Genomic DNA, 25,625 nt, shown 5'->3' with positions numbered 1-25,625 from the left:
ATGGGACCTGCTGACAGCTTTTCTCCATTTTATACAGAAAAGAGAACTACTCCTGCTAACACCTTTAATTCTGTAAGTACCACATGTTCTTCCTAAAATTTACTTTTTTTTCACTTCTTGATGTATGTTAATATCATCTTGGCTATAATAATAACAAAAAATGCAATCATCACTGGTTCTTAATGCAAAATAAGGCATAAGAATTGTAAAGTATAGATGAGAACTTTTAACTTTTTTAGTGGGATCTAGACTGGAGAAGTGACTCACTTGCCAATTCTCCATTTATGGGCTGAATCTAAAATACACCTCTATCATAAGATCAGGTAAAATAACAGGAGTCAAGCTGAACAAGGATGTAAGCAATACACATGAAAGCTGAAAAGCAAACAGAGAACATTTCAATATCTTTCCATTTGTATTTGAAATCTGGGTTTGAGTTTCAGTTCAGGCGTATAAGAGTGAAAATACCTTTTAAATCACAAAAAAATGAAAATAAAACACAGGTCTATGTTTTAATAAGCAAGTTGGACAAACAAAGGATGACTAAAGAAGTTTGATGCCATCAATACTTTTCTTCAGATTTCACAGAATGTTAAATAACAATCAGATGCTTTATGGTATTAATTCCAAATAGAAGGCAAAACCAGCACAGAACAGAATAAGGAAAGAATGGTCAGGAAATTATTTACTTATGCTAAGACACTTAAAGAATTATTTAAGAAATTTCTGAGATATTAATTTATTCTCTTTGGGAATTCTCCAGAGTCCCGAGTTTCTAAAATTATGGAAAAGAACAGTGGTAACGACCATTTCTTCCAAGAAAGAAAGCAAATCCTGAGGATTTATTTAGGCCTGGAAAGATTATTAAACAAAGTCTATCTGAAAGCATCTTTTGGAAATAATAGGTCTGATTATGTAAAGAATTGTTAATGTCATATAAAGAACATCTCACCAATTCCTCAAACTAAAAGTAATTTCTTTTTCAGCAGAAATATGACTACGATAATGAGAAAGAAAACAGTAAATGTGATATATATTGCTTTTTATTAGGCCTCTGATTTTTCCCAGAAGACATTTTCACAAGTACATGCCTGGTCTAGATGAAAATTATTTCATCTAGATGAAAGTGCTTGCACAACTGATTGAAAAAATAGACACTTTCAGCCTAGCTGACAGTATTGCTATTGACTGGAAAGAGTGGTGCAGAGAAGAACCTGAAAACCCAGGTACCTGCAGGGTCTGTCTAGGGTGTGCTGACATTTTTATGTACTGTGATAAAGACAAACCTCACCCTGCAATGTACTGTAAAGAACACTTCTGGAAGGTCTGCCTCATGTTGTAACAAAGATGCGTACAACATGGAGTGTGCTCACAGGAAAGTAACACTGGGGATATGAGATTCAAAGTCTTTTAAGATGGTTGATCATCCAGGAAAGATTTAAAGTATATTTGCTTAGTAAGGAGAATAAAAAGTATATAATTATAGGCATTAGTATAATAAGTCTGAAATAAAGTGGATAGTAATCAATTTATTTAGTGTCCTTGGAGAGTAAAACAAATTGGCTTCAATTCTAGCACTCAAGAGAAAAATCTTGAACTGAAAGGGCAGTTAACTAGAAGGGTAGAAGATACATCAGGAAGATATTGATTCCCCATTAGTAATGAGAATAAAACAAACATCAGAGAACAAATTTGAGAATAAAATAAATTTGAGAATAGAAGAGATATCAAAGAAGACCCAAGTGCATGGATGCACCTACACTGTTGGTGACTAAATGTGACTTCTAGAGGCATGGGGTGCCCTCAGTTGAGATTCCTCAGCAGCAGCATTGGCTCTGTGCTGAAGGAAGCCAGCAGTTATGTTTCAGTGAGTAAACAGTGAAGATGAAGAGTGGAGCAGCACTCCAGAACACAACCTTGAACAAACCTATACAAGTGTAAAGACACATCCAGAGACATCCTGAGTCACTGTCAGCACCATATTTCCATGGACTCCACTGTTCAATACATACTCACTATCACAATCACTTGGACTGCACATTTGTTAGCACAAATTCCCCAAAACACTGCATGTTTTTATTTTGAAGTGTGACATTTATGATGAGCTAGTTAATTTATTCTCGCAAGTAACATATGTAAACAGTCAGTACAATACAAATACCACATGGATAATACTATAATAAAAGATACAGATTCAAATGTCTGCAATGATCATAAATTAAACACTCTAATTATATTTTCAAGAGCAGAGAGGCAAAATTCAGAGAGACATTTAAACTGTCTCCCAAATGGCTACTTCATGAATCTAAATTAAAAATTTAGGCACTCAAACCACTTCCTCAACTATTTTCCAATCTTTCAGTTTCCATCAGAAAATTTCCCATGTACCAAAATGTCTGGTTATGGCAATCATATATTTCCACACTGAAACCAATCTTGAACTAAAATTTATTTGTATTATCTGTATTTCTCCTCTTCTATCCAGAGTGAATACTTGACAATGAAGGGCAAGAGTGACTTCCAGCTTTCCTCTGAGCTATCTGAGGAGGAAGACAATATGTATGAGACTGTAAATTCTTCAGTGCTGGAGGCCATTCATTCTTTGAGAATCCTTCCTGCCAAACCTCTACAAGAATCTGAATATGCAGGTAACATTTTCTGTCTGTGGAAACTGAGCAAAACCGAGAGTTATAGAGGAACAGTACAGACCTGGAGTTTCCTGTCCAGATTTTCTTTTTTTTTTTAATTAAATGGTTCAACTGGAAAATAACACTGGTAGGTAGAAACATGGGAAGAGCTTTGTCTGCTTCTTCATATTCAACAGTTACCCTGATTTTCATTGGATTATGCTAAATTAATAATTGCACATTGCATTTTAATTTTAATATTACCTTCACGGGATAAATTCTATTATCCCATTCCACAGGGAATGTGCAAAAAACTGGCTGATCAAACCCACAGCCATTTCAGAAAATCTGACAGCTATTTAAGCCTAGAAACCTTTAAGATGGAAAACATATTCAAGAACACACTAAACTTTCCTCCAGGTGATAATGTAGTATCCTTTCTAAAGGAGTTCTCTGATGCTTTAAATAGCAGTAATAAGCAATTACTTTGAGTGTATTTCTCAAGCATTCTTAACTTTCTAAGGTAGCTGCATTAATCACCTTTTGGTTTACTAAAGATATTCTAAGTCACATTTAATGCCTAAACATACAGAGCCAATTAATATCCCATTTATGGAAGTGAAATGTCATCCTAGCTGTGCATTGCTCCAGTCCAACATAAACACTCTAGAGGTTTTAAACAGTTTTTAAAAAATGGAGGGGATTCCTAGATGAGAAAGACTGGGAACCATAAACCAGATAGCTCACTCCAGTTCACATCAAACTCAGCAAACACATTTTCTGCTCATTTTTGTGGGAGTTTGTTTGATGTCCAAACAAATAGATGGCTTTTAAAGTGAGTAAATTCATCAGTGTGTGAAAGGACCACAATCAGTCTGAACAACCAGATATTCTACATTATGTTCCAAGACTAATTTGTCCATTTTATTTGGAAACCTGAAGTGAATTCCAAATACAGTTTTTATCTTGGTTAGTAGTAAAAACTTTCATTTAGCAGTCAGCATCTTATGTTGTTTATGTAAGATTGCCCTGAGCTAGCCAAAAGACATAGGTTTTGTTTTGTGATTTAAGGTAAAACACATGAAACAAAAAACTGTTTTTTGCCTGTGTATGATGCCCAGTAACTATAATGTGGCAAGATACAAGAGCAAAGAAAGGACTGAAAATATTTTTCAAAAGGATAAAATTCAATGCTAAAATTTTTGCCATCTTTTCTAGATAAATACAAGTGCCCTTGAGATGTAAGATTAATGACTAAAAAAACATATTAGCATACAACCTGAGCATTCCTTTTTGATGGCCAGGGATGCAGTTTTTTATCAAAAGCTAAAGTAAAAATTAAAATACTACCTAGAGAATAAAACCCCCACAACCCTCACAAAACCAGAACAACATGACAGCATTGCCAAGAGCAAAGGTTCAAATGAAAAACAAATTCAGTAATCTAACCACAGTTAAGGTCAAATGTCTGCCTTAACTGTTTACCAGCTTATGAAGGCTTTTATTTATAACCACAGTGGAGACATTAACCATAAAGCTATTACCAGGATCACGCTCATGTTGTCAATATAGCTGCTATAATGGTTGTTAAGTTCTGAAAAAAAAAAAAAAGCACTATATAAATGATGAGACCTGACCTGAAAAACACATTTTGAACATTGAAACCTCTCCTTCTTCAAACATTATATTACTGAATTACTCAGGCTTGATTTTTCTTCCTCTTTTGCAGATACACGGTGCTTAAGGCCTTCAGGTACCACTTCCCCAACAAGTGAGAACCCATCTCAGCCCCCTCAACACTCAGCTGTAAGTAAAGATACTAAACTTTATTCACAACCAGATTTCCCCTTTTCTGTAATATCCCCCAAAGTGCAGTCTATTTAAAGTCTTAGCCGCATCACATTCATCTGCACCAGGCAGCCCAAGTTCCTGTGAGCTGTTCCTGTTTCACTTTGCACGGATGCCCTCGTCTCTTCCTTTCACTCCTTGGCTGCTGGGTTAAAACTTAGAGGCATCCCAGCCAGGAACAGCACCCTTTCTACTGGCCATAGCTTCAACAATCATGGCTAACATCACATCTTTCTTTTGGTTTATTAACAGATTCACACATTTGATCCGGAGGGGAGAACAGTGCCAAATGTAAGAGGTATACTGAAAAAAAAAAAAAAATCTACCCATTTCTGCAAACAGAAATAGTAATTTCTACTTCCATAATTACCTTTTGTACGTAGGCAGAGATTACACGTGATAGAATAGACATGGTTTTCAGAACAGCAGCTGCTTTCCAAAACAATCATCCTGCAGATTTTGCAATACTCTTTCAACTATCTAACACTGAAGTAACTATTTACAGAAGGAGATATATTTTATCTCAGGAGTTGCCTGCTCCTACAAGGGGAGGAAAAAAGGCCCTTCAGTTTAAAAATCAGATTTTCCTTTTCGCTATGTTGTAAGGATATAAGGGGCAGGGAGAAGCCAATGTCTCCTGAACTTTTTAACCAAAACCATGCAAGATCCCCACTGGGCTTTACTTCTAATAACACAATTCTTTTTCACTCCTTATCCTTCTCAGGCTTTTTCCATTAATATCTTGTAAAATATAATCTAATAATTATTTTTAGCTAGTAATACCAAATTTACCAATTCCCACTAGGGATTTACACCCTAGGGTGACCACTTACAAAGGTTTTCTGACAATGTTCACCTACTCAGAATATGCTAATGGTGAGGTACATTACCTAGCATATTTTTTTCTCCGCTGCTTTACCTTTAACCCTAAATTTGCTTCAAAATCCTTTAATTTTGAGCCAAAAATGTACCTTTAATTTTTGTTCTGTTTCTTGTGGTGAAATCAGAGAAAGGCAATCTTATTCTTCAAGAACCTAATGAAGTCTCCAAATATAAAATCCTCTGATTCACAGTTTCACTCAGTTGTAGGATTGTTTAAAAAGTAGGTTTCTATACACTTTTTTACATTTCATTTACTTTGGATATAGCAGTACCTCATGAAGTCAGCTACCGAAGGATTAAATATATGATTATCTTTGAAAAGAAATTATATTTTTTATCTTACCATTTTCAAATCTTTGAGCCACAAGGTAATATGGTCCAAAAATTGCAAATGCCAAGCCACGAAAATGTGACCCTTTTATGTTTGCTGTAACAGCTGATTTTTAGAAAGTATTATAATTTGACCAGCCAGAAAAATAACTCAAAGAATTCCATGTAAAAGAGCATTTGCTTTCCGCCCCCCTTATTTCAGACTGTAATGCAAAATGTAGAGAGAATTAATTCCTACAGATGATGAGAAAGTAAGCACTACATAGGTTGAAAATGAAAGGTTAGATTGATTCACGTGAGCAAATCCCCATGTAGCCTGGAAAAAAGCTGAATTGAGATAAATTCGAGTAAGCAAGCTTCAAAATCTGCAGAAATCAGTAGGCAAGGACAGTTTGCCAGTTTATCTAAAGCTTTGAATTCCACCAGGATTTAGTAGGTTGGATTTACATGTCTCCATGTGATGTGTGCTGCTGTTAAGATGAGCCAAAGCCAGTACAGGAAGGTAAATTAAACTCTGGTGTTTGAGAATGCAACTGATACATATTTTTAGTACTTCTTGAGTGAACAGTGCTTATAGAGAACACTGTTATTTTTACATAATAGTTACACTGTTCTTACATACATCCTAACATTTTTTCATATGCCCAGTGCTATGAAGTGGCCTTGCCACAAGATGGCACAAATAGCACAGAAGACTTTTTTTCCAGCAGTATTTTCTAGAAATGTTAAACATTTAAGGTATCATTATTTTATTCAGAGCAATTTGTTATGGTTTATTTGAAGGAGAGCTTGAGATATGTTGCATGTGCCTTGCATTATTTAGGATTTCAGCACGTAGAACTTAGAAAAATAATTTCAATATAGCAAAACTAAAGATTTTTTTAGTAGTAAGATGTTAATTAAATAATAAGGATTTCAGCATGTAGAACTTAGAAAAATAATTTCAATATAGCAAAACTAATTTTTTTTTAGTAGTAAGATGTTAATTAAATAATAAGTCATATTTTGGTATATTTGAAAAAATAGAACTGATTTCATTGGTTTTCAGTATTTTTATAAATTTCCATACAAAAATAGAAACAGACAAAAAAATGCATCCCCGACTCAATAAGCATATATGTATGCATACAAAGTCTCTGGAAAATATTTAAATTTACAATACCTGAATAAATATCACCCTCAAATGTTTCATTCTGAAAGCAAGAGCAGAGTTCTAGAGGTAGAGCCAGGGGAAGGCAAGGAATGGGGTTGGACTGCCATAATAATAACAACAATACCAGAACAAAGCTGCAACTTCATCTGTGAATTATTGGGTAGCACTCTACTAAGAATTATTTGTAATTATTCTTAGGAGGAAGAATGAAACCACATGGATACCAGGTAAGCAGAATCTCTCATCAGTTCAATTTTTTACTGGTTATTTTGCCATTTAATAGATTTTTAAAAGCAGGCTGCCATTTTGCTAGCACTAGCCAAAAGAAAAGAGAACTCCTGTCTACATTACCTCACTCACTTGCATTCACATGAGGATGTCTTTTATTCCTCAGTGATTTTAAAATGCCACGTTACAGAATGATGTTTTGTGCTGTAGAGCACATTAACCCTTTTGACTCTTGACACAGGCATGTCTACTTAATCTAAATTCTTCACATTTCTCTCAGGTAAACTAAGGTGAGGGGAAAAGAGCTTACAGAGAATTTTGTTTCCTCTCTTTTCCAGGAGCCAACACCTCCCCCACGGTAAGATCCCATCAGAGATCACTTACCTGTGCTCCCCAGGGAAGCCAGTGCTAATGAATGCTCACATCCATCTGTGCTGCTCATGGTAATGAGGCGGCTGGAAGTGAGCCAGCATCCTTTCACTGCTGCCTCTCTTTGGACTTAACAGGTTCTGATATGGAATTAGGGAGAACAAAACATGAGCTCTAAGCATTCATAGCAGGAGCTCAGGCCTGCATCTTCAAAACCAACTTGGCTGTGCCTGCGGACAAGTCAAAAGCCTAGAAATATTGAATCTGGTTCAACCCAGGTATAAATTGCTGGGGAAAAAAATATTCCACCAATTGAATTGGTGCCTTAGGCTCTGTTCATTGTGATAACATTGACTTCATTCTCACTTAAATCAATTTGCTGTTGTTTTTTTTCTTTTTGCTACACATCTAAATCATGTATGAAAATCAACTGGAATATTTCCATTACTCCCACAGAAGATAGACCAAGCTCTATTCCACAAATATATTTTTCTATGATATGCCCACAAATAAAAAATTAATCACTTCTTGATTTGGTCAAACTCAAATAATACCTGCTATAATTAAAAAATACTTTCAAAAGGTCATCTAGGAATGGCAAGTTTATTCCTCCATGCCTACACTGACTGCCCTAAAAGATAAAAAGAATTTTAAAATATGATTAGCATTACACATTTAGATTTGACTCTAAAACTATGAAATAGCATAAAAGGGCAGTAAAACTTCACAAATTCAAAACCATATTAATGCAGGAATAAGAGCATTTTCAATCCATTTTTCTATAAAATTTCAAAAATTTGTTTCCGTTTGTATTACAGTGGCCAGAATGGTTCTTAATTCTCTCACTTCACTTAATTTGGGTATGTACTGTGCAAATACACAAGGCTCCCTCCCCAGGAGCCCACCACTGAAGGCAGCACCTTGGATGCAGCTCCAGTTTTTTCCAGCCAACCTCTCCAGCTGTGGAGCTTCCAGCTTCCAGCTGGAGCTGTGCTGTCACTGCCTGGTCTCAGAGCACAGACAGGGCATGCCCACATCTCTCAGAAAACACCAGGCCCATGGTACCTGTGAGTTTTCTGGGATGAAGAACATTTTTTCCTCTGTGTCTGAAACTGGATTGTGTTCAGTGGGCCGTACACACAGTCATACCCACCTGGAAATATCCACACTGCAGAGCTGTACTTGGCACACAAGAGCAGTATTTAGTGGCACACAGCACAGTGCAGTAATGTCTTACAAATGTAGAATATTATCCAACATTACTGTTGCCGTTGAAGGGCCCTGAAGAGCTCCTGTATCTGAGCTTGGCTCAGCACAAATACATGGAAATACTCTCAGAAAATTCCAGTCTCTTACTTCTAGAACTTGTGCTTAAAACACAGTCCCTGCACCTCCTTTTTTCCCTAATAGCTCTTCAAGGTCTCTTTTGACTTCTCTAGGCCTCTGAAGATGCTGCCAAAGCAGTATCAGCCCCTTCCTCCAGAGCCAAGAATAAGCAGCCAGGTCTTACACAAGAGGAACACGCTCAGCCGAGATCCCACCTTTCCAATATCAGCAGAAGTCACAAGGTACAGTGCAGTCCTCAGCTTCATTCCGAGAATCAAAACATTCTCCCTGCTCAAACCACAAAATTTTACTTCTGTCACACCTCTGCTTTTACTCAAGAAAGTTATTCTTTAGACAGCTGTGAATAATTGAGAGAAGTGGTATTTAGTGTAATGTGATGCCGAATATTTTTTAAAAAAAGAAATGACAAAATAAAGGTAAAGGAGTAGAAAAACAGATAAAACTTTCATGAACACTTTGTTTAAGATTTTTTTCCTTAATAATATTTAGAGGTCTTGCAACCACTTTTAAGTACAAAAATGCTATTTACTTAGCACAGTTAATGAATCAAGTGATGGGGAAACACACTGACTGCTCCAGAGATACAGAAACTCACTCCAAATCCCAAAGACATTACATGCAGCAAAAGAAATGACTCATCTGTAGGCAGAAGTCTGGCTTCAGCCCATGGGACCAATGAATCCAAGCTACAAATCACTTCTTGCCCTTTCCATTTTGCACTCCTCAGCCACACAACGCCCGTGGGCATTCAGTATCCTGACATGGCAGTGAGGAGGAGCCGCCTGAAGCACAAACACTCGTGCCCAGCTGTATGACCCAGCACATGCTTATGCCAGGTTAGGAGTCTGGTTGCTTTTTCCACACAACACCTACCTGGCCAGATGAGCAGGAACACACTCCGCTCACTGCCACACCAGCAGATGTGTGCCAGCTGTGTGACCAAAATTCACATTCATAACGGGGGACAGTGTTGGACTCATGCTGGGAAGAGGAATGACACAAATCCAGGGTTATGATGCTCAAATGACTCCTATAGCAGCCAGAAGCTGTGCCAATCTTGTCCATCCTCCCTTAAATGATTTCAATTTCAGCTCATCAGGATGGAATTTTGCTTCATTTTACAGAGGTCACTTCAAATCCTTTGGGGGGAAAATAAGCTTACAAATCAAGAAAATAATCTTTGGCTTAAAGTATGTATTTAATGAGTGAGCTCTAATTATGGGTTATTGGAATGTGGTTTTTTTACTGCGTGGTGCTTAAATTTTTTCATGGCTTAGGTTCCAAAATATGCTATTTGCTAAGACATTTTATTAATATGAAGTAGCTTCATATTCAGATGCAAGACCTGACACAGAGCTGCAAAGTTCCAAATCCCACGACTGATCCCCTCCCTTGGTAGGGCAGCACAGATTGAAAGCTTTTTGAGAAATGTTATAATCCATGCTACCAGCAGACATCAGCATGCAGAGCACTTCGATTTAAAAGGTCCTATCATAAAGCCAAATTCTGCAATATAAATACATGTCATGGCTGTTGTACTGGGGGGTTTTATTACATGTGTAAAACAGAAGTGGAACAGAATAAGACAACACAATATCTGGGGAAGGCACTTGACAAATTTCCCACAAGCACTTCACTCAAAATATTTCTCACCCCTCCTCAGTCCAGTTACAGCTCTGTAAGGAGAAAACATACCCATCAGCTGCAGAGGGAAGGACTATGGCACCACAGCTTACAGCCCTTTGCTAGACTGAAAGCAAAGCTGTCCAACCAAAGATGTGATTTAGGAGTGCAAGTCTTGTTTTCCAACAAAAATTGGAAGACTTATAAAATTTAACACATCATTATTTATACACTCTAAAAAATAGCTTTATAAAAAAATAAGCAAGTGCAAGGTCCTGGAATGTATATGAGAAGCTCTGATGTGATTGAAACTTCTATATGCCTGTGGTAAGCAGGCCATGCAAGGGCCATGCCCCTTGGAGGTGGAGGCCAGCCCTGCAAGCACATCTTTAATGTCACGGAACTTTACCATGCACCCAGAGACCTGACTATGAGCTTTCACACACTAAGTAATGGTCCTGGAGACCAAGCTGACAAATTGAAGAAACTAACACAAAAACAACTATCCAAAGCAAAACAGTTCCTCTCCTTTCTCCTAGCCTTCTTGAACAATACTGATAATTTCCAAATTTCTTGCCTCAGGCCTCCATGCTGATCAGTTTTTTCAACACAGACATGAGGAAGAGAGCCCTTGTCACTGTTGAAAAACAGCTCCCAGGGTTTCCTATACCAGATCTTCTTTTTGTCTTCTGAGTGATTTAGCAAAATATCTCACTGTCATATTTTTTCAGTCCAGGAGACAGATTAAACAGGGACTAAATCTCAAAGCCTTCCAAAAACTACTAAATGCTTATTCACACCTTATGTTGCTAAATAGCTTGTAAAATCTGGTACCCTGTCTCTTTTATTAGGAGATACATGCTACCATAAGCTTTCATCATAACCAAAACATCTAACAGAATTTGTCAGACTCAATACCTTGTCCATTTTTTTTTTTTGGAAAGAGAATATTTACTTCCCAGGAAAGGATATTTCTGTTGATCAGGCATATCAGGAGAAGGCAGAAAAATACCTTAACACCAATTTAATCAGGGCCATGAAGAACATTCTGCACTCATCTTTCCCTGTTTTGCACCTTCTTTCCTCTACACTTTCCATTTCAGCTCTGTGAATGTTTCATTTTTTTAAAGTCTTCAGTCTTTAAGGAACTTACTTCCATTTATAGCTGTCTCTAAAGTGTGTAATAAGACTTTTTGGCATGAGATGGGAAGTGCTGAAGTTGTTACTTCTCTTTTTCCCCTCCTCCCAGTATAAATCCTTAACGAAGTTTTCTTTTACCATAATGAATTCAGTGAATGCTATTCTTTTTTTTAAGGAGGTCCAAGATAATTCATGTAAAAAATAACAAGTCTCTGAACTTCTCTAGCAGTAGCAAAATCCTTCCCTTGTCAAGATGTAATCATCAGTGATGATGTACTCAAAGTGATTTTTATTTTATCACAATTAAATGTTTTGTGTATTATTCTTTCTTTTCCAGACATTCTTGTGTTAGGAAATCAAATACAGTAAGTATTCATCTTTGTATGTATTAGGACCATAAACGCCAAACACATTCCAAGAATAAAATACTATTATTCCAAATAATAGTATTTTAGCCCATTAGGTTAAAAAAACCTGTAAGAGTCATATTAGCTTTGTGTCATAAAAGTGTCCATCTTTAATGTGTGTTGCAATTTCAATACTGCTACTTCCTGAATGGGGTCAGTTTCTGAATTTGTTTGCAGAAATGAAAACATAGGTACAGTGCAAAGCTCCCTGTCCAACTATCTACATAAAGCATCTCTCCTAACTGCCTGATGTGGATGGCTGTGAAGAGGGAGACACTCTCCTTCAGACAAAAAGAGAATCCACATACATTTTTACAAGCAGAAAACTGAAATTATAAGGTCAATAGAGGAGTGTAATAGCCTTAATGTAATATAAATACTTCAAATATAAGATGACCAATTTCAATGTGAAACAAGAATGGACAAATTTTAAATTCAGTTTTAACAGTGTGTGCTATCCCCCAGCTCCCTTTGGCCTCTCCTTCCCCACGCATGTTCTACTCAGACCAACGAAGTAAAACAGAGGTTTTGGAAATAGGGGAGTTTAGTTATGACAAGTGGTTTCCTATAAAACTTATTAAGAAATACAGTCCCTATAATCATGCAGAGTGTGAAAGGATGTTTGTAATATTTGGAAAGAGGTTATCACTTATAGCATTTTGTGCTTCTCACTGAATGTTTTAGTTCCTGCACTAATGTGTTCCTACTGAATTGGTTTTATTTTTTTCTCATTAAAGGGAACAGAAGAAAGGAATCTATAGTAGTTAATCCCAACTGTTTCCTTCCACAGCAGGCTGAAGCACAAATCTGCAGACTTGTCTAACTCTTAAATCCATTGAGTTTTCCTTCCCCACATCTCTGAATGGGAGGCTGCCCCAAACCTCACTCCTCTTGGTTAGAAGATTTAGTTTGAAAGATGGTGACAAAAACATGGTTTGATAGCAATATTGTAATCAACACTTACTGCTTAAAAAAATGATATATTGGCAAGAAAGACACCATTTTTTAAAAAAGAAGCTTTTTCTTCTCCTGGATGCTGACTCATTACAAACCAGATATGAAAACACTCCCAAGAAAAATAAATATCTTACATCTGTAATTAATATTTCTGGCTGGACACTGTACAGCTGCACAAATACTTCAGCTCTTAACAGACTCTTAGTTTGGTTACATCTTAAGGAGAAATATTGTGTGTCTCATGACATGAAAAAGATAAAATTTCCTTTTGGTCACTTCCCATTCCTATAGATATGAAGGCCTAAACAGTTTCAGTGTGACCTGGAGAAGACAGAGTGTGCCCTTGTCAGGGTTTCAAACACCAAAGAGCAGGTCTGAGCAAAGGACTGCCCTTCACCACAACCCAGACAGGCTGCAGGAAAGGGTACTGAGGGGCCTCTTGAAATTGGAAAGGACAAAGGCAAAATGCTACCTAAGGATGAACTAAATAAACCTTCTGCTCAGCTCAGAAGGACCTGGGGACCGAAGGCTGGACGTGAGCCCCGGGTGTATCCTTGATAGCCATAAAGGCCAAGAGCAGATCAAGCTGTGTCAACAGAAGCATTGCCAGAGAACAAGGGAAGGGACTATTCCCTTTATCATCACTCACTCGACAACACCTGCAGTACTGCTCAAGGCTGAGGCTGACAGGGCAGGGAGGGTCAGCACAGGGTCACCAGGACATGCAGTACCTGTGAAATGAGTCTGGTGGGACTGGGCGCCCCTTGCCTGGAGAGGGGACAGCCCTGGGGGAACCCAACAGCTGCCAGTCGGGGTCTGAGAGATGTTTGTCAAAAAGGCAGAGCATGGTGCACCACAGAGTGCACAGGGGAAGTACAAGAGGCAACAATCTTGAAATAATGAAGGTTTCAGTAAGGAAAATTAATTATGAGGGTATTGAAAGAGGTTTCCCAGAGAGGCTGTGAGATCTGCATTCTGGGAGGTTTGCAAGACCTGGTTAAAGCTCTGAGACCCCAGGTCCCATCTCACAGTTCTCCCTGCTTTAAGCAGGTGCTTGGGCTAGGACCTGCCCAGGTCTTGTTCAGCCTGATTAAGACTTAAAATTTCTAAGTAATAGGTAAACCTTATTGGGGAAGTAACTTATAAGGAAGATTCAAAATGCAATATCTACCAAAAAAACTTATTTTTCTCTTTAATATTTATGCATTATAGTCTTAGTTGCATCAAATTAACAAACAAAATAATTGATATTACCATCATTTTGATCGGTGAATCAAAATAATAAAGAAATACAGTGAAAGTTTAGGAGACAAACTCTAATCCTTAGAAACCTATCATTCTTAATTATAACATAATATGCTGGATTAAGACTCTCCACACAGTGATTTTGAATGAAATATCTGCCATGACAGTAAAATAATTGTACTGTCAGTTAAGGAGCCTAAAAAGAAGTGACTGATTTTAATCTTTGTGTCTCTCCAGTCAACCATAATCAATCTCAATTTAATCCAAGATCAAGGAAGGAAAACCATATTGTAAGTTAAATTGATACACAGTAGTCATCATGAAATGGTGATCTTTGCAGCAAACCACATGTTCACTTACACCCCTAAAAAGTATAATTCTCATTGTTGCTAGCAGACTGAGATCAGTATTCAGCCCAGGTTTTTGACAAAGTGATCAGGTATTAATGATTGAATGTCTATAAATTATTTAAAACTGGTGGATAGTTGGGTCTGTTGGGGTAAATTCAAGTTACGAATCCAAAGAAAAATATTTACTATGTTATCATTTTATACAGGCACCTGGAAGACAGCAAGGTCAGTATTCAATAATATGATAATTATTTGTTGTCCCAATAATATAATAATTTGTTGTCTTTCCTTTATATTCCAAAACGAAAATATTCTATCATTAAAATTCTAACTGAAACAAGAGACATCCCCCAGGTATACATCTGCTAAGAATGGAGAGTTAGAGACCTCAACAGTTGCTGATGAGCAGCAGAAAAAAAGGAAATTTAACTTGGCCTTAGCTACAGCTATTTGGGGAGCCAGGGTAACACATTTGTCCTAAGCAAATGTCTTTAGGGTTTTGGGGAAAATAAGAGTGCTAGTGCCTAAAAAAACCTCCTAAAATGAGGTCTCCCTAAAAAGAGATCTGCACAGAGGTCATCACCCTTCTGACAATCTTGCTGCTGTACCCTTATTTGAGGGTGAGAATTTTGAAATAAAGTTTTTTAAAAGCTTTAGGCTTTTAAAGCTAATTTTTTTCTTTTAAAATTTGAAACCTCCAATGGTTTTAAAAACATGTCAATTCTTTAGATGTACATACAGCATTGAAAAAACGGCTCAAACCACTCACTGTGTCCACGTGCACAAAGGTCCATGACAAACAACATTGCTCCGAAATACTTTGAAGATAAATACAGGTTACATGGCTTTCATGCTGTTTGCTTTGTGTTAATAAGTTCATCATTTCCTCTGGCTTTTCCTTTTGTGGATTAAGGCACCATTTCCTGATTTTCAGCAAGAAATAGAATTGACTGCATTAATAAATGCAATGCCTATCCTGTCCTATAAAAAGGATTTATGAACTCTCCACATACTTCTTGTTCAACATTCTACATTATTTACTATTATGTGAAGCCATATTTGGCATCAGCAAATCCTGTAATGTCCCCCATGTAACATTCAGTCCTAGTCCAAATGTTTCCCACTGAAATCATTAGCTGACTCATTCAAGCCAGACTGATTACAGCCCTTTAAGGTTTTCTATTGAACTGCCTCACCCTCATGTATGAATTTACTTCATTTATTTCACAGTAGTTGCTAGATGCTGTCAGTTAGACCAAAGAGGAAATACTGAGTTCTTATCCTTTTTACTAACAGTTACAAGTTTGGGAAAGAAACCTGAAGTACCTTTTCAAGCACAACATCATTCTCCTGAAGCCAGGTAGGAATAGAAGAATTTCATGGGTTTGTACTGGATGCTTCAAGGACTAAACATTCTGCCCAAGAAAACTGTACTTCACTATGCAATAACAGCAAAATGATACCACCTTCTGATGCCATGCAGTGATGTATTTTGCACTGATGTATGACAAGAACACCTTTGGGAATTGCTTTCAAGCCTTTGTAATTGCACAGCCAATTTTTATCTTTAATAGCATGCTGCTGTATTACATTTCTGCTGCTATTTCTGTGATAGGGTGTTAAATATATTGTATAAAGAAGTTCTCCTATCTCCAGCCTCAGAATTTCCTCTCCCCCTCATTTTCTATTTTTATTTACAAAGGATACACACCTGGCTTTCCAAAGGCTGATTATTCTTCCACAGAAATCTTCCATAGTTAGACCTACTTTGTTTTTCTAACCTATACAAATCTTTCCTTTCTTAATCTCTGTAATCTCTTCTCTACTGAAATATGCAACAAAACCCAAAAATATAGGAGACAGCATAGGAAGTATATGAATGATTTAACATCCTTCCTAGACAAATACAGAATCTCTCACGTAAAGTTGTTTACAATAATGGCATTTCTCCGGGATGATATTATTGTATGGAGGAAATATGTCCATATTTGTGACCCCTAGTATTGTCTTTCTTCTTATGCTTATTTTATGAGAAGTTATTTGGTCCATATTTCTCCCAATATAACACAACAAAATACTAACTGGCCAGCCACTCAAGAGCAGTCTAGAAAATCAGAACAGGCAGGGAAGAACTGCTTCCTGGGTCTTCCTATAGAGGCACTGGGAACATCAGCTGAAATTAGCAGTGAACAAAAGCAACTGTGCTTTACTACACATGCAGTTAAAATATGGAACTCTTATGGAGAATAAAAAAACCCCAGAACTCTATGCAACTTGAAAAAGTGGCTCATGAAAACAAGGGAAATCTGTCAAAAGACACTAAATACAAAATTAGCACCTAAAACCTGGGAAGGCTCAAAGCGGCCATCAGTAAGAGAAAGGGGTGTTCTGGGGAAGCACAGCTATGCATTGGTCTCTAATTTGACTCTTACACTGCCACCATAAGAAATATTTTTCTGACATTACTTTTATTCATTGCTTTTTCCTAGCCCTCAATGTACATGGAGCTCTAAAAACATTTGCAGATCAGGTAAGAACCAGAGATTGCTTTGAAAGCCAAACTAAACATGGAAAAAGAAGAGTAAGAAACAGATTCAGGTTGCTATGCTTGTATGTCTGCACTGAGGATTTTCAATGCACTTCCTTGACTACATAGCATACTTTTACTCTCCTGTAACTGCCTCTGCAGATGCCCTTTTTTATCAAAAAAACAAACCCCTAAGCTCTGCCAAGAACCTATGAGTGCTTAACACGAACTTATGGTAAAAGCAAATACCACCAGGAAGAACATATGGACTGCATTATGTGTTCAGATCAACTAGGATTCAAATTAACTTTGGTCACTGCCAGGCTAACCAAGCCCACCTCCCCCAGCTTTGCTTCATAGGCCCCAGTTCCCAGATTCTGGGGGACTCCCTCCATTGAGCCTCTTCCTTCTTGTGCTGGGGTGCAATTGCACACACTCTCCTCTGGACACCTACCAAAAACCCTTCTTTACAGAATCCATAAAGCTCATCTAGGTCTCTGTTTGCTGCTGCCACTTCAGACACTTCCCACCATCCTTACCAGGGCTTTCGCTCCTTTAGGCTCTCTGGGACAGCAGAGTATCCTTTTTCCTCTCTCAATTCCTTGCCCTCCTCAAGCAACAGGGAGAGAACAAACAAGTAGCCTTTCCCCTGCTACCCTGTAATTGCCTTTAAAGTCTATATTTGGCTTAAAGGATATTGCAAGAACAAATATTAATTTTATTAAATCTTATTTCTTGACAAGGTGTTGTTAGCTCCATCTCAGCCAGACTTGGTCCATAAGCATTGCAAGAGCATTTTAATTTTACCCTTCTTGTCCCACACCTTAAGACACACCAGAAAAATAAATTTGCAAAAAGTACACAGCACAGGTCCACAAAGCAACTCCGGTCCTAGCAGTGGGTTCTCTTTAAAAAAAATTCTGGGGATGCCAGCCAGTAAAAATGCAATGCAAAAAAAAAAAAAAGCTAAAATCATGATCCAATAAGCTGAACAGTAAGAATATGTCACATTTTGACAAGTCAAAGTGATTGCAGAAACAAAAGGTTGATGTCTGGTGCCAGGCCCTTTGAACAGTGGTTTCATTACTGAACAGACTGACTGCCTGCTGAAGAGCATGGCTCTTTGTCTACTGCTATCAGTGATCTTGTTTAAAAACAAAAGTAATGCAGTTATAAATCAGAACACGGTATAAATATGAATAGAACAGTGAAAGGCAGTGAAAACCACTTCCCCTGTGTAAAAGAAAGTCTTCCTAGTAAAATTTAATATTGTTATATGCTACACACCAGCATAACAATAATAAACTGATAAAGCATGAACAGATAAAGCACAATGAAATACCACCCTGACAAACAGCACTGTCTCTGGTGACAGTAACCAGAAGAAAAAGATGGAAGCCATTGATAAACACATTTTTCTCATTTACTTTTAAAATGGAGACTGGATAATTTCTTCCACCAGTACTGCATTAAAACACAAAACTGTTTTCTGTTATACAGCAGAATATGGTGGTTTTTATGTTAACAATTTTTCTCCATGACACATATCTGAAAATTGTATTAGATCTTTACATTGAAAGGAAGCCCTTGCTTTTCTCAGCCTGTTTCTGCATCCTCAGTCAGCCCAAGCCTCCTGTATTACAGGACTTCTTGTGTTCCTGACCCAATCCCTGCACTTCCTTAGCTGCACAGAGACCTGGGTAGCTGGGTCTAGCTTGTAAAGACAGCAAATCACATTTGCTGTGGGAGAAGGATTTCAGCTACTCCAGGCCCCTATGCCAGCAGCACTGCATGGAACAGGCACACACAGCCAAAGACCAACAGCCTCTCCTTAATGCAACAGCAACCTCACCCCTTGGTCCTGAATGTGTTAACTCAAACAAGTCACAGAGAAAACTGAAATTCAGCAGCATGGCAGAACTTCTGAATCATCTGAGGTTTCAACAGCTTTGTAGAAACAATCCTAGCTGGAATAATGAGAAGCTTTAATATGATCCAACCCAACAGCAACTGGGATCCAACTAAAATAAAAGGGCTTAAAAGGTGAAAGTAGAACAGAATGAACCATTATCCTTGTCCCATATTTAGTATTTAATTTAGCATTTGCTGTCTTATTTACAGTTTATTATTTTGCTATATCCACAACAGCCTGTCAGATTGAAGTCAATTAAAAACCATCAGGAATCTTATGTGTTAAATCTCTGGGAGCATTAATCTGAAATCATTGATGCTGCATTAGCATAAGACCACTCTTAAGACAGCTCTAAATTTTAAAGGTTAATATCACAATACTCTAAATTAAAAGTGCTATTCTCAAAATTACTAAGTAAAACATAGTGTAAAATTAAATTATAGCTTCTAAGAATGCAACTTTTTTCCTTCTGAATTTACTTTTACAGGTTCCACATTAAGTGTAGATAATTTGACAGTGAAGAAGCCACCACCTCCTACATCATATGCAGCATGCAAAAACAAATCAAAACATTTGCTTGCAGAACAGAAAATGCAATCTCTTACCAAATCCACTGAAAAGGTAAAGACCAGCTTTGCTACATAAAAATACAAGTCTTTAGGAAACAGGATTCATACTACATGGCACCACCCCTGATTCCCTCTGAAAGCTGTGGGTGTTCAGCACCATTGAGAAAGTCCAATATGAGCTCTTGAAACCATGGATAAGAATTTAAATGTCTAATTTGATTAACACTTCCTAACAGGACTTCTCAATATAGATGCATTACCATTATATACTGTGCTACACATGCTTTAAATGCAGATTAGATACAATCTGTTTTGTCTCCTGCCAGTTTTTGTTAATTTCTATACACCGATTATGCTATCTTTAAATTAAGGATTTAAACAAATGTGAGTGGTATGTTGGAGAATATGATCGCCATAAAGCAGAGAAGATCCTGTTACAGAAAAACACTGTAAGTACCAGTTATCTCAGAACATGGGATGTGAACTCCTGGGGGGAAATTTCTGTAAGCTGCCCACAATGGCTTACAAGTTTTGTTGTGAACCAACCATAAAATCCATAATTTAAATCTGTATCATTCAGGATGAGACATTCTTGGTTAGAGATTGTTCAAAGAAGTCAAAGGCTGAACCATACGTGCTGGTTGTTTATTATGGAAGAAGAGTATACAACATTAAAGTACGATTCCTGGAAGAAAGCCAACAATACGCCTTGGGAACAGGGCTCAGAGGAGAGTGTGTAAGTAAAATCCCATCTGCTGTTACAGCCCATGGCTTTTATGTTAGACTTCACAAGTTCTTAATGCTAAATATTAGTTACAAACTCTCCCACATAACAAACTTGCTGTTTCATTAAAGTTTCTTTTACAGTACCCTCATTTTAAGTATGTTTCAAATTTCAAGCAGCTTCAACATAATTTAATACCAAATTTTGCATGCCATGCTGAAATTCATATTTTAATCAATTTTAAAATCTCCTATGTACTTACAATATTTCTATCTATTGTAAGTAACACCTGCAAACTAAAAAGGAAAGAGAAATTCTACCTTTTCAGGTATACATATTATTTTAGCATATTTTTAAACTCGTGATAATTTAAGCAGGCATTTTCAAATATATACGGCTCCACATAATCTGACAGCAGGACCTGGTGATATGAAGCAATAGGATAACAGTTGTCATGGATATTCAGAAGCAATTAAATCATGTGGGTCCCTAGCAATCAGTCTTTCAGATATGGTAAATTTCAATTAGAAAATCCCTTTAGATGAGCAACACTTCTTTACATAATTAAATTCAATTACAGTCATGATAAAAGTCTAATTCTAATTCTATATATATGGTTAAATAATAACCACTGTATCTGCAAGTCTTTCACACAAGAAAAAAAATCATTAAAACTGAAAGTCAACACTATAAAAATCTGATACTTGCAAAACAAAAGAACCAAACAAAAAAAGATTTAGAAAAAGACAAACTCAACGTAAAACTTAATGAATGCTCAGCTGAAGAACAAAAAAGCAAAGCAACAAACTCCTATGGGTCATTAGCTATGTAAATCACTAACAGAAATCCAACTCAGGTGAACCAGCAAAAACTCTGCAGCTGAATCTTCAATTATACTCTTTTCATGCATGCCAACACTTTTCAGAACTTACCTTTTGTATAGTTAGACTTTAAAAAGCCTGAAATCACAAATGACCCGAGCTAATTTAAGACATTTGATGGGTCTAAAATTTATATTAGAATTTTTATTAGAAAACATGGGATAGGATTCATAAGCTTTCACAAGAGAAGAATGTTTACTGGCAAGTTGTTCTTCAGGGACATTTGTTTAATGATAAAGGGGGGAAAAACTCCTTCATTATGCAAGCACAGTGAAACAGTTTGGAAGCTGAATGGTTGCACAAATCAAGAACTGCACTGCATCATCCTGGTGCTGCTGTAGTGACCATCAGCATTCTGTAAAGCACTGGCTACATTTCTGAACTGAAACTCCCAGATGATTTCCTGGAATTTTAGTATGACTTAGGAGAAAGCAAGTTTAGTTTTCCGTGGTTCTGATATTGTTTAGTCTTCCTGTAATGGCTCTAATACAAACAGGCTCAGAACAGACACAATGACAGAAATAAGGCACACTACTGCATAATGTAGTATATGGGTATTCTCACTAGAGAATAAAGACACAGAACTAAATTTTCATTAGGTTAACACCTTTAACAATTAAGGTAACTGGAAAATTACTTGAACAGTACATGAACAATTTTTACTGAACTAAAAGGAAGGAGAACACAATTCCTCCCATCTCAGGAAATACCAAAATATATGACTTTGTTGTTTGTTCCAACTTCTGCACAGACAGTACATATCTTAAACAGTGGGTCTGGACTGACTAGTCAAATTGCAAAGTACAACTCCAAAATAAGAATTCCAAACACCCAGTTAACAACACACAGAACATCCAAGACTTGGCTCTACCAGGCCAAATCTGTAATCATGACTGCCTACCTTATGCCTTCTTCTTTGAGGATTCTTTCTCTTTAACTCAAATCTTCCCCTGGATCAAGCACAACAGAAAAAATCAGAACTGCTTTGCTGGTCAACTAAGTGTTGTGCCAGGGAATCACAAACATGGCAATCTTCCACTCCTACGTATTATTCTCAGCAGTAGACACAAAAATAGAACAGGACACAAAGCAAATATGCAGTAATGAACAATCAGTGGCACCAACATTGCTCAGAAGAGCTTCTTCCATCTCAGGCTGTCTCATAGGGTTCCTCAAAAGGGCTCTTTCTTGAAAACTCTCACCTCAATTTTTGCACTTATCTAAGGGTTTTTTCCAAAGAAAGTGACAACACTTTGTAAGGCTGTGAATTACAGAAAATTGCTAAAATTTTTTAGTACCCATTCGAAGCTTTCCAGAGCACTCTGCTTTGCCCCTCTGCAGGGATACCCTTTGTTACACCACATTTTGCAGTGCAGCCAGACCTTGCTGCTCCATCTAGATTAGCTGAATATTCCCTTTTCACCAGCCAATGAGAAAGAAAACTAAACACCAATGAACATGTGCAGACCTATTACATTTTTCCACAGTTGGTGATTTTATTCAGAGGTTTGGTCTTGCAGTGTATTTTCACTTTTGAATTAGTCTATTTTCATCCATTAAAAACACATTTTTCCTCACACAGAAATATAATTATTCAAAGTTTTCCATATCTTATTGCAACTTCCGATTTTTACTATACAGCCTACAAGTTGTTAACATATTGTATCACCAAATAAGATTTTAAATTAACAGTTATTTTTTAAAACTTATTTCATTTAACTCTCATGAGTGCTTTTATCATTAGTTCTCATGTAGCCCTGTAAGGTCATAAGGAGGGAAAAAAAGGGGTTGATCATCAGATTTTTATGGTAAAAGTAACTCAAGTTCCATGCAGCTAAATTAGTAACAAACTCTAATATAAACAGAAGGGTAAAAAAACCAAAATCCCTTACTCACTTAGTGGAGCTACATCTTTTGCTAGCAATATAGCCACAGATGTTTGCACCTACATATTTAATATACCATATTGAGGTTTCTAAAGGCCAAATTACATCAGATCCCCAAATGACACATACACAGAATTTAGGAACTTACATTCAAAACTGAGCACCCTTTACTTGGCTGTTGCCTTCCTCTACTCCAGACAATTTCACTATTAAAGATCCAGAGATCCCTGTAACACTGGCTTTTTTCATCTGCAGAGTTCTTTTGAAAATGATGAAATACAAACCTTGCTCATATTTAAAGCTGATCATGACACAGTTTACATATTTTTATCTCCTTTTCAAAACTAGATCTGCCACATGCAAAATACATGGTTTTAGCATGTCTGTAGCATCAGTCTTAACTCCAATGCAGTTAAAAATGTGTAAAAATGAAAGACTGAAGTAGGCTTCTCTTCAGCTTGATGCCTGGTTTACACAGAAGTTTAGAGCAGAGCCTGATGTTTATCTCTGATCTCCCTGTTCCAGCCACAGATACTTTCTCCATCCTCAGCACTGCATTTGCAGATAACCTTTCATCTTCAAACTGTAAGTCACAGCAGTCACACCATTTCGCTCCATTCATTTCCATGTGAGCCATAAGGATTAGCTGCACCCACCTTCAGCAGCCACCAAACTGGCCTGGCCCATCCCAGCAGATTAGGGAGCACTTCCACATTCCTCCCAGTGACAGTGTTATGTCAACAGTTACTGCCAGGAAAAGTGGCACAACAAACAGTACCTTCAGCTCAGAGAGGTTTACAAGATAAGCATCTTGTCCACAGCTTAAATGACAACTCAGGGATGACAGGTCTCATTCAGGATGTGCAACATAGCCCAGAGTCACACCACCTCCCCAACACAATTGAGAGCTACACCTTTCATAAGCAACCCTTGAGATCCTACTCCCACCTCCGCAGAATAGTCTGGAGACCTGCAGATAGGAAATTCCTACAACAGCAGAGATGGGCTGAGTCTCTTCACACAGTGAAGGAAAACAAATCGAATACTGAATTTTCTTCATCTTTATGTCTTTAGGTGTCTTTACACCTAACAAAATGTGGAGTTCCGTTAGAAGAGCTGAGGACATAAAATTCTGAGACATTTTTTACCCATTACCAAAGAGCTAGAAAAATGAACAATGTGGCATTAATCTAGTGAAGCCTAATTAAATTTCCAAAGCAGATGACCAATCATTGTAGACTTTCTGACTTCCCAATCAGCAGAAAACATTCAAAAACAGGAAAAGAACTGGTGCTGGAAGTGTTAATTTAGAATTAAAAAAGTAAGGATTACTTTCATAAGGCATGAAATACAGACCACAGTTTTGCCTCAGTTTTCAGTAGCAACAGTGACTTTGAACATAAGCAAAGACAAAACAGCAAAGTAAAACAAATGCATACATGTAAAAATTATCAAAACAAAACTTGAAAAAATTACCTTACTAGCTTTGAAATCAAACATTTTTCATCTTAATACAGGAACAGTTTGCCCAAATCACATCCTTAATCAGATTCTTTTGTTATAAACTAGGTGTCAATCAGGTGGGGTGATAGACACTACCATGAGATACCACCAAATGTAGAATGAAGAGCCAGCCATGCTTATAGCAAATGTTATATAAATAGGTGATGAGTATTAATGTCAAAGTAAGCTTTCATTACTGTGTGCAGTTCTGGTGGTTTAATACCAATAAGTACAACGACTAGCTCAAGAGGAAAACACTGATATGATGACAGCTTTGTGGTGTGATGAGAGCTTAGAAGGTACACACAGGGAAGAGAACTTTTAAACTGAAGGACTGCTAATCATTGGAATGGGATTCTTCCACTAGGGCAGATGAGAATAAACACCTTGTGTAGCTTTCTCTTACTGTTTGATCAGGTCAGCAACCTTGAACCAGACCTTTATCACTTTAGGAGTTGCCTGGAGAATGTAATTTTTTTGGGTGTGAGAGAACAAGATGCTTCTTCTTCCATACTTGAAAGGGATTCTATAAAAACTCTCTCAATAAACTGAACGGGAAAACAAAATGTACATTTAATAAGGTACATTGAAACTTGCAGTGTAAAATATCATGTACTGCTTATTAAGTGTAACTTGGGGCAGGAAGAAAACTAGTAACAATTTATAGTTGCTTCATCATTTCAATATCTATCATCACATCTGGCATCACAACCTTTTATAGGTGATACTGCATTATCAGGGCTTAGACATGCTCCCTTTTTGCCCTAAGGAGCTAGTTGCTTTGTCCTGCACATGACAGAGACACAAAAAAGAAACATGAGGATCAAAATATAGTGCTTTTCCTTTTAGAATTGCTTTCATCTAATCATAATTCCACACAAAATGTTACCTATTTTTAATATTGTCATTTGCAAGTCTTTTACTGTTATAGATTAAACCATATAGCAACTTCACTTTCAGTCACTGATTACCATCTTTCCCCCCACAGAAATTTAATTCCGTGGAAGAGATCATTGACTTCTACAGATCCGTTCCCATAACGCTCATTGACGGAAGGGATCAGTCAGGAAACCACAGAGAACAATGCTACCTCACACATCCATTCAAGGCATGCTGA

General features: G+C 37.2%; 1 protein-coding gene across 1 annotated transcript; it reads left to right on the top strand.

The window, feature by feature from the left end:
* CLNK (cytokine dependent hematopoietic cell linker) lies at positions 1–25,625 on the top strand. The gene is made up of 15 exons (XM_005415603.2): positions 1–72; positions 2,486–2,648; positions 4,357–4,433; positions 4,728–4,773; positions 7,039–7,067; positions 7,407–7,426; positions 8,877–9,005; positions 11,885–11,912; positions 14,713–14,731; positions 15,803–15,866; positions 16,996–17,036; positions 19,433–19,566; positions 19,886–19,963; positions 20,095–20,250; positions 25,497–25,625. Exons 1-15 carry the CDS (start codon positions 1–3, stop codon positions 25,623–25,625), a joined length of 1,185 nt encoding a protein of 394 aa, XP_005415660.2.

Source organism: Geospiza fortis, unplaced genomic scaffold, assembly GCF_000277835.1.
Source record: "Geospiza fortis unplaced genomic scaffold, GeoFor_1.0 scaffold40, whole genome shotgun sequence".
NCBI classification, from domain to species: Eukaryota; Metazoa; Chordata; class Aves; order Passeriformes; family Thraupidae; genus Geospiza; species Geospiza fortis.
Note: the sequence above shows the minus strand (reverse complement) of the source record. Positions and strands in the feature narration are given on the sequence as shown.

Bases quoted from the DNA above. Each gene is read 5' to 3' on its own strand.
- CLNK (XM_005415603.2), top strand. From the start codon at position 1: ATGGGACCTGCTGACAGCTTTTCTCCATTTTATACAGAAAAGAGAACT. The intron at 73-2,485 runs GTAAGTACCACA...TCTTCTATCCAG, and splicing joins CTGCTAACACCTTTAATTCT to AGTGAATACTTGACAATGAA. The intron at 7,427-8,876 runs GTAAGATCCCAT...TGACTTCTCTAG, and splicing joins GAGCCAACACCTCCCCCACG to GCCTCTGAAGATGCTGCCAA.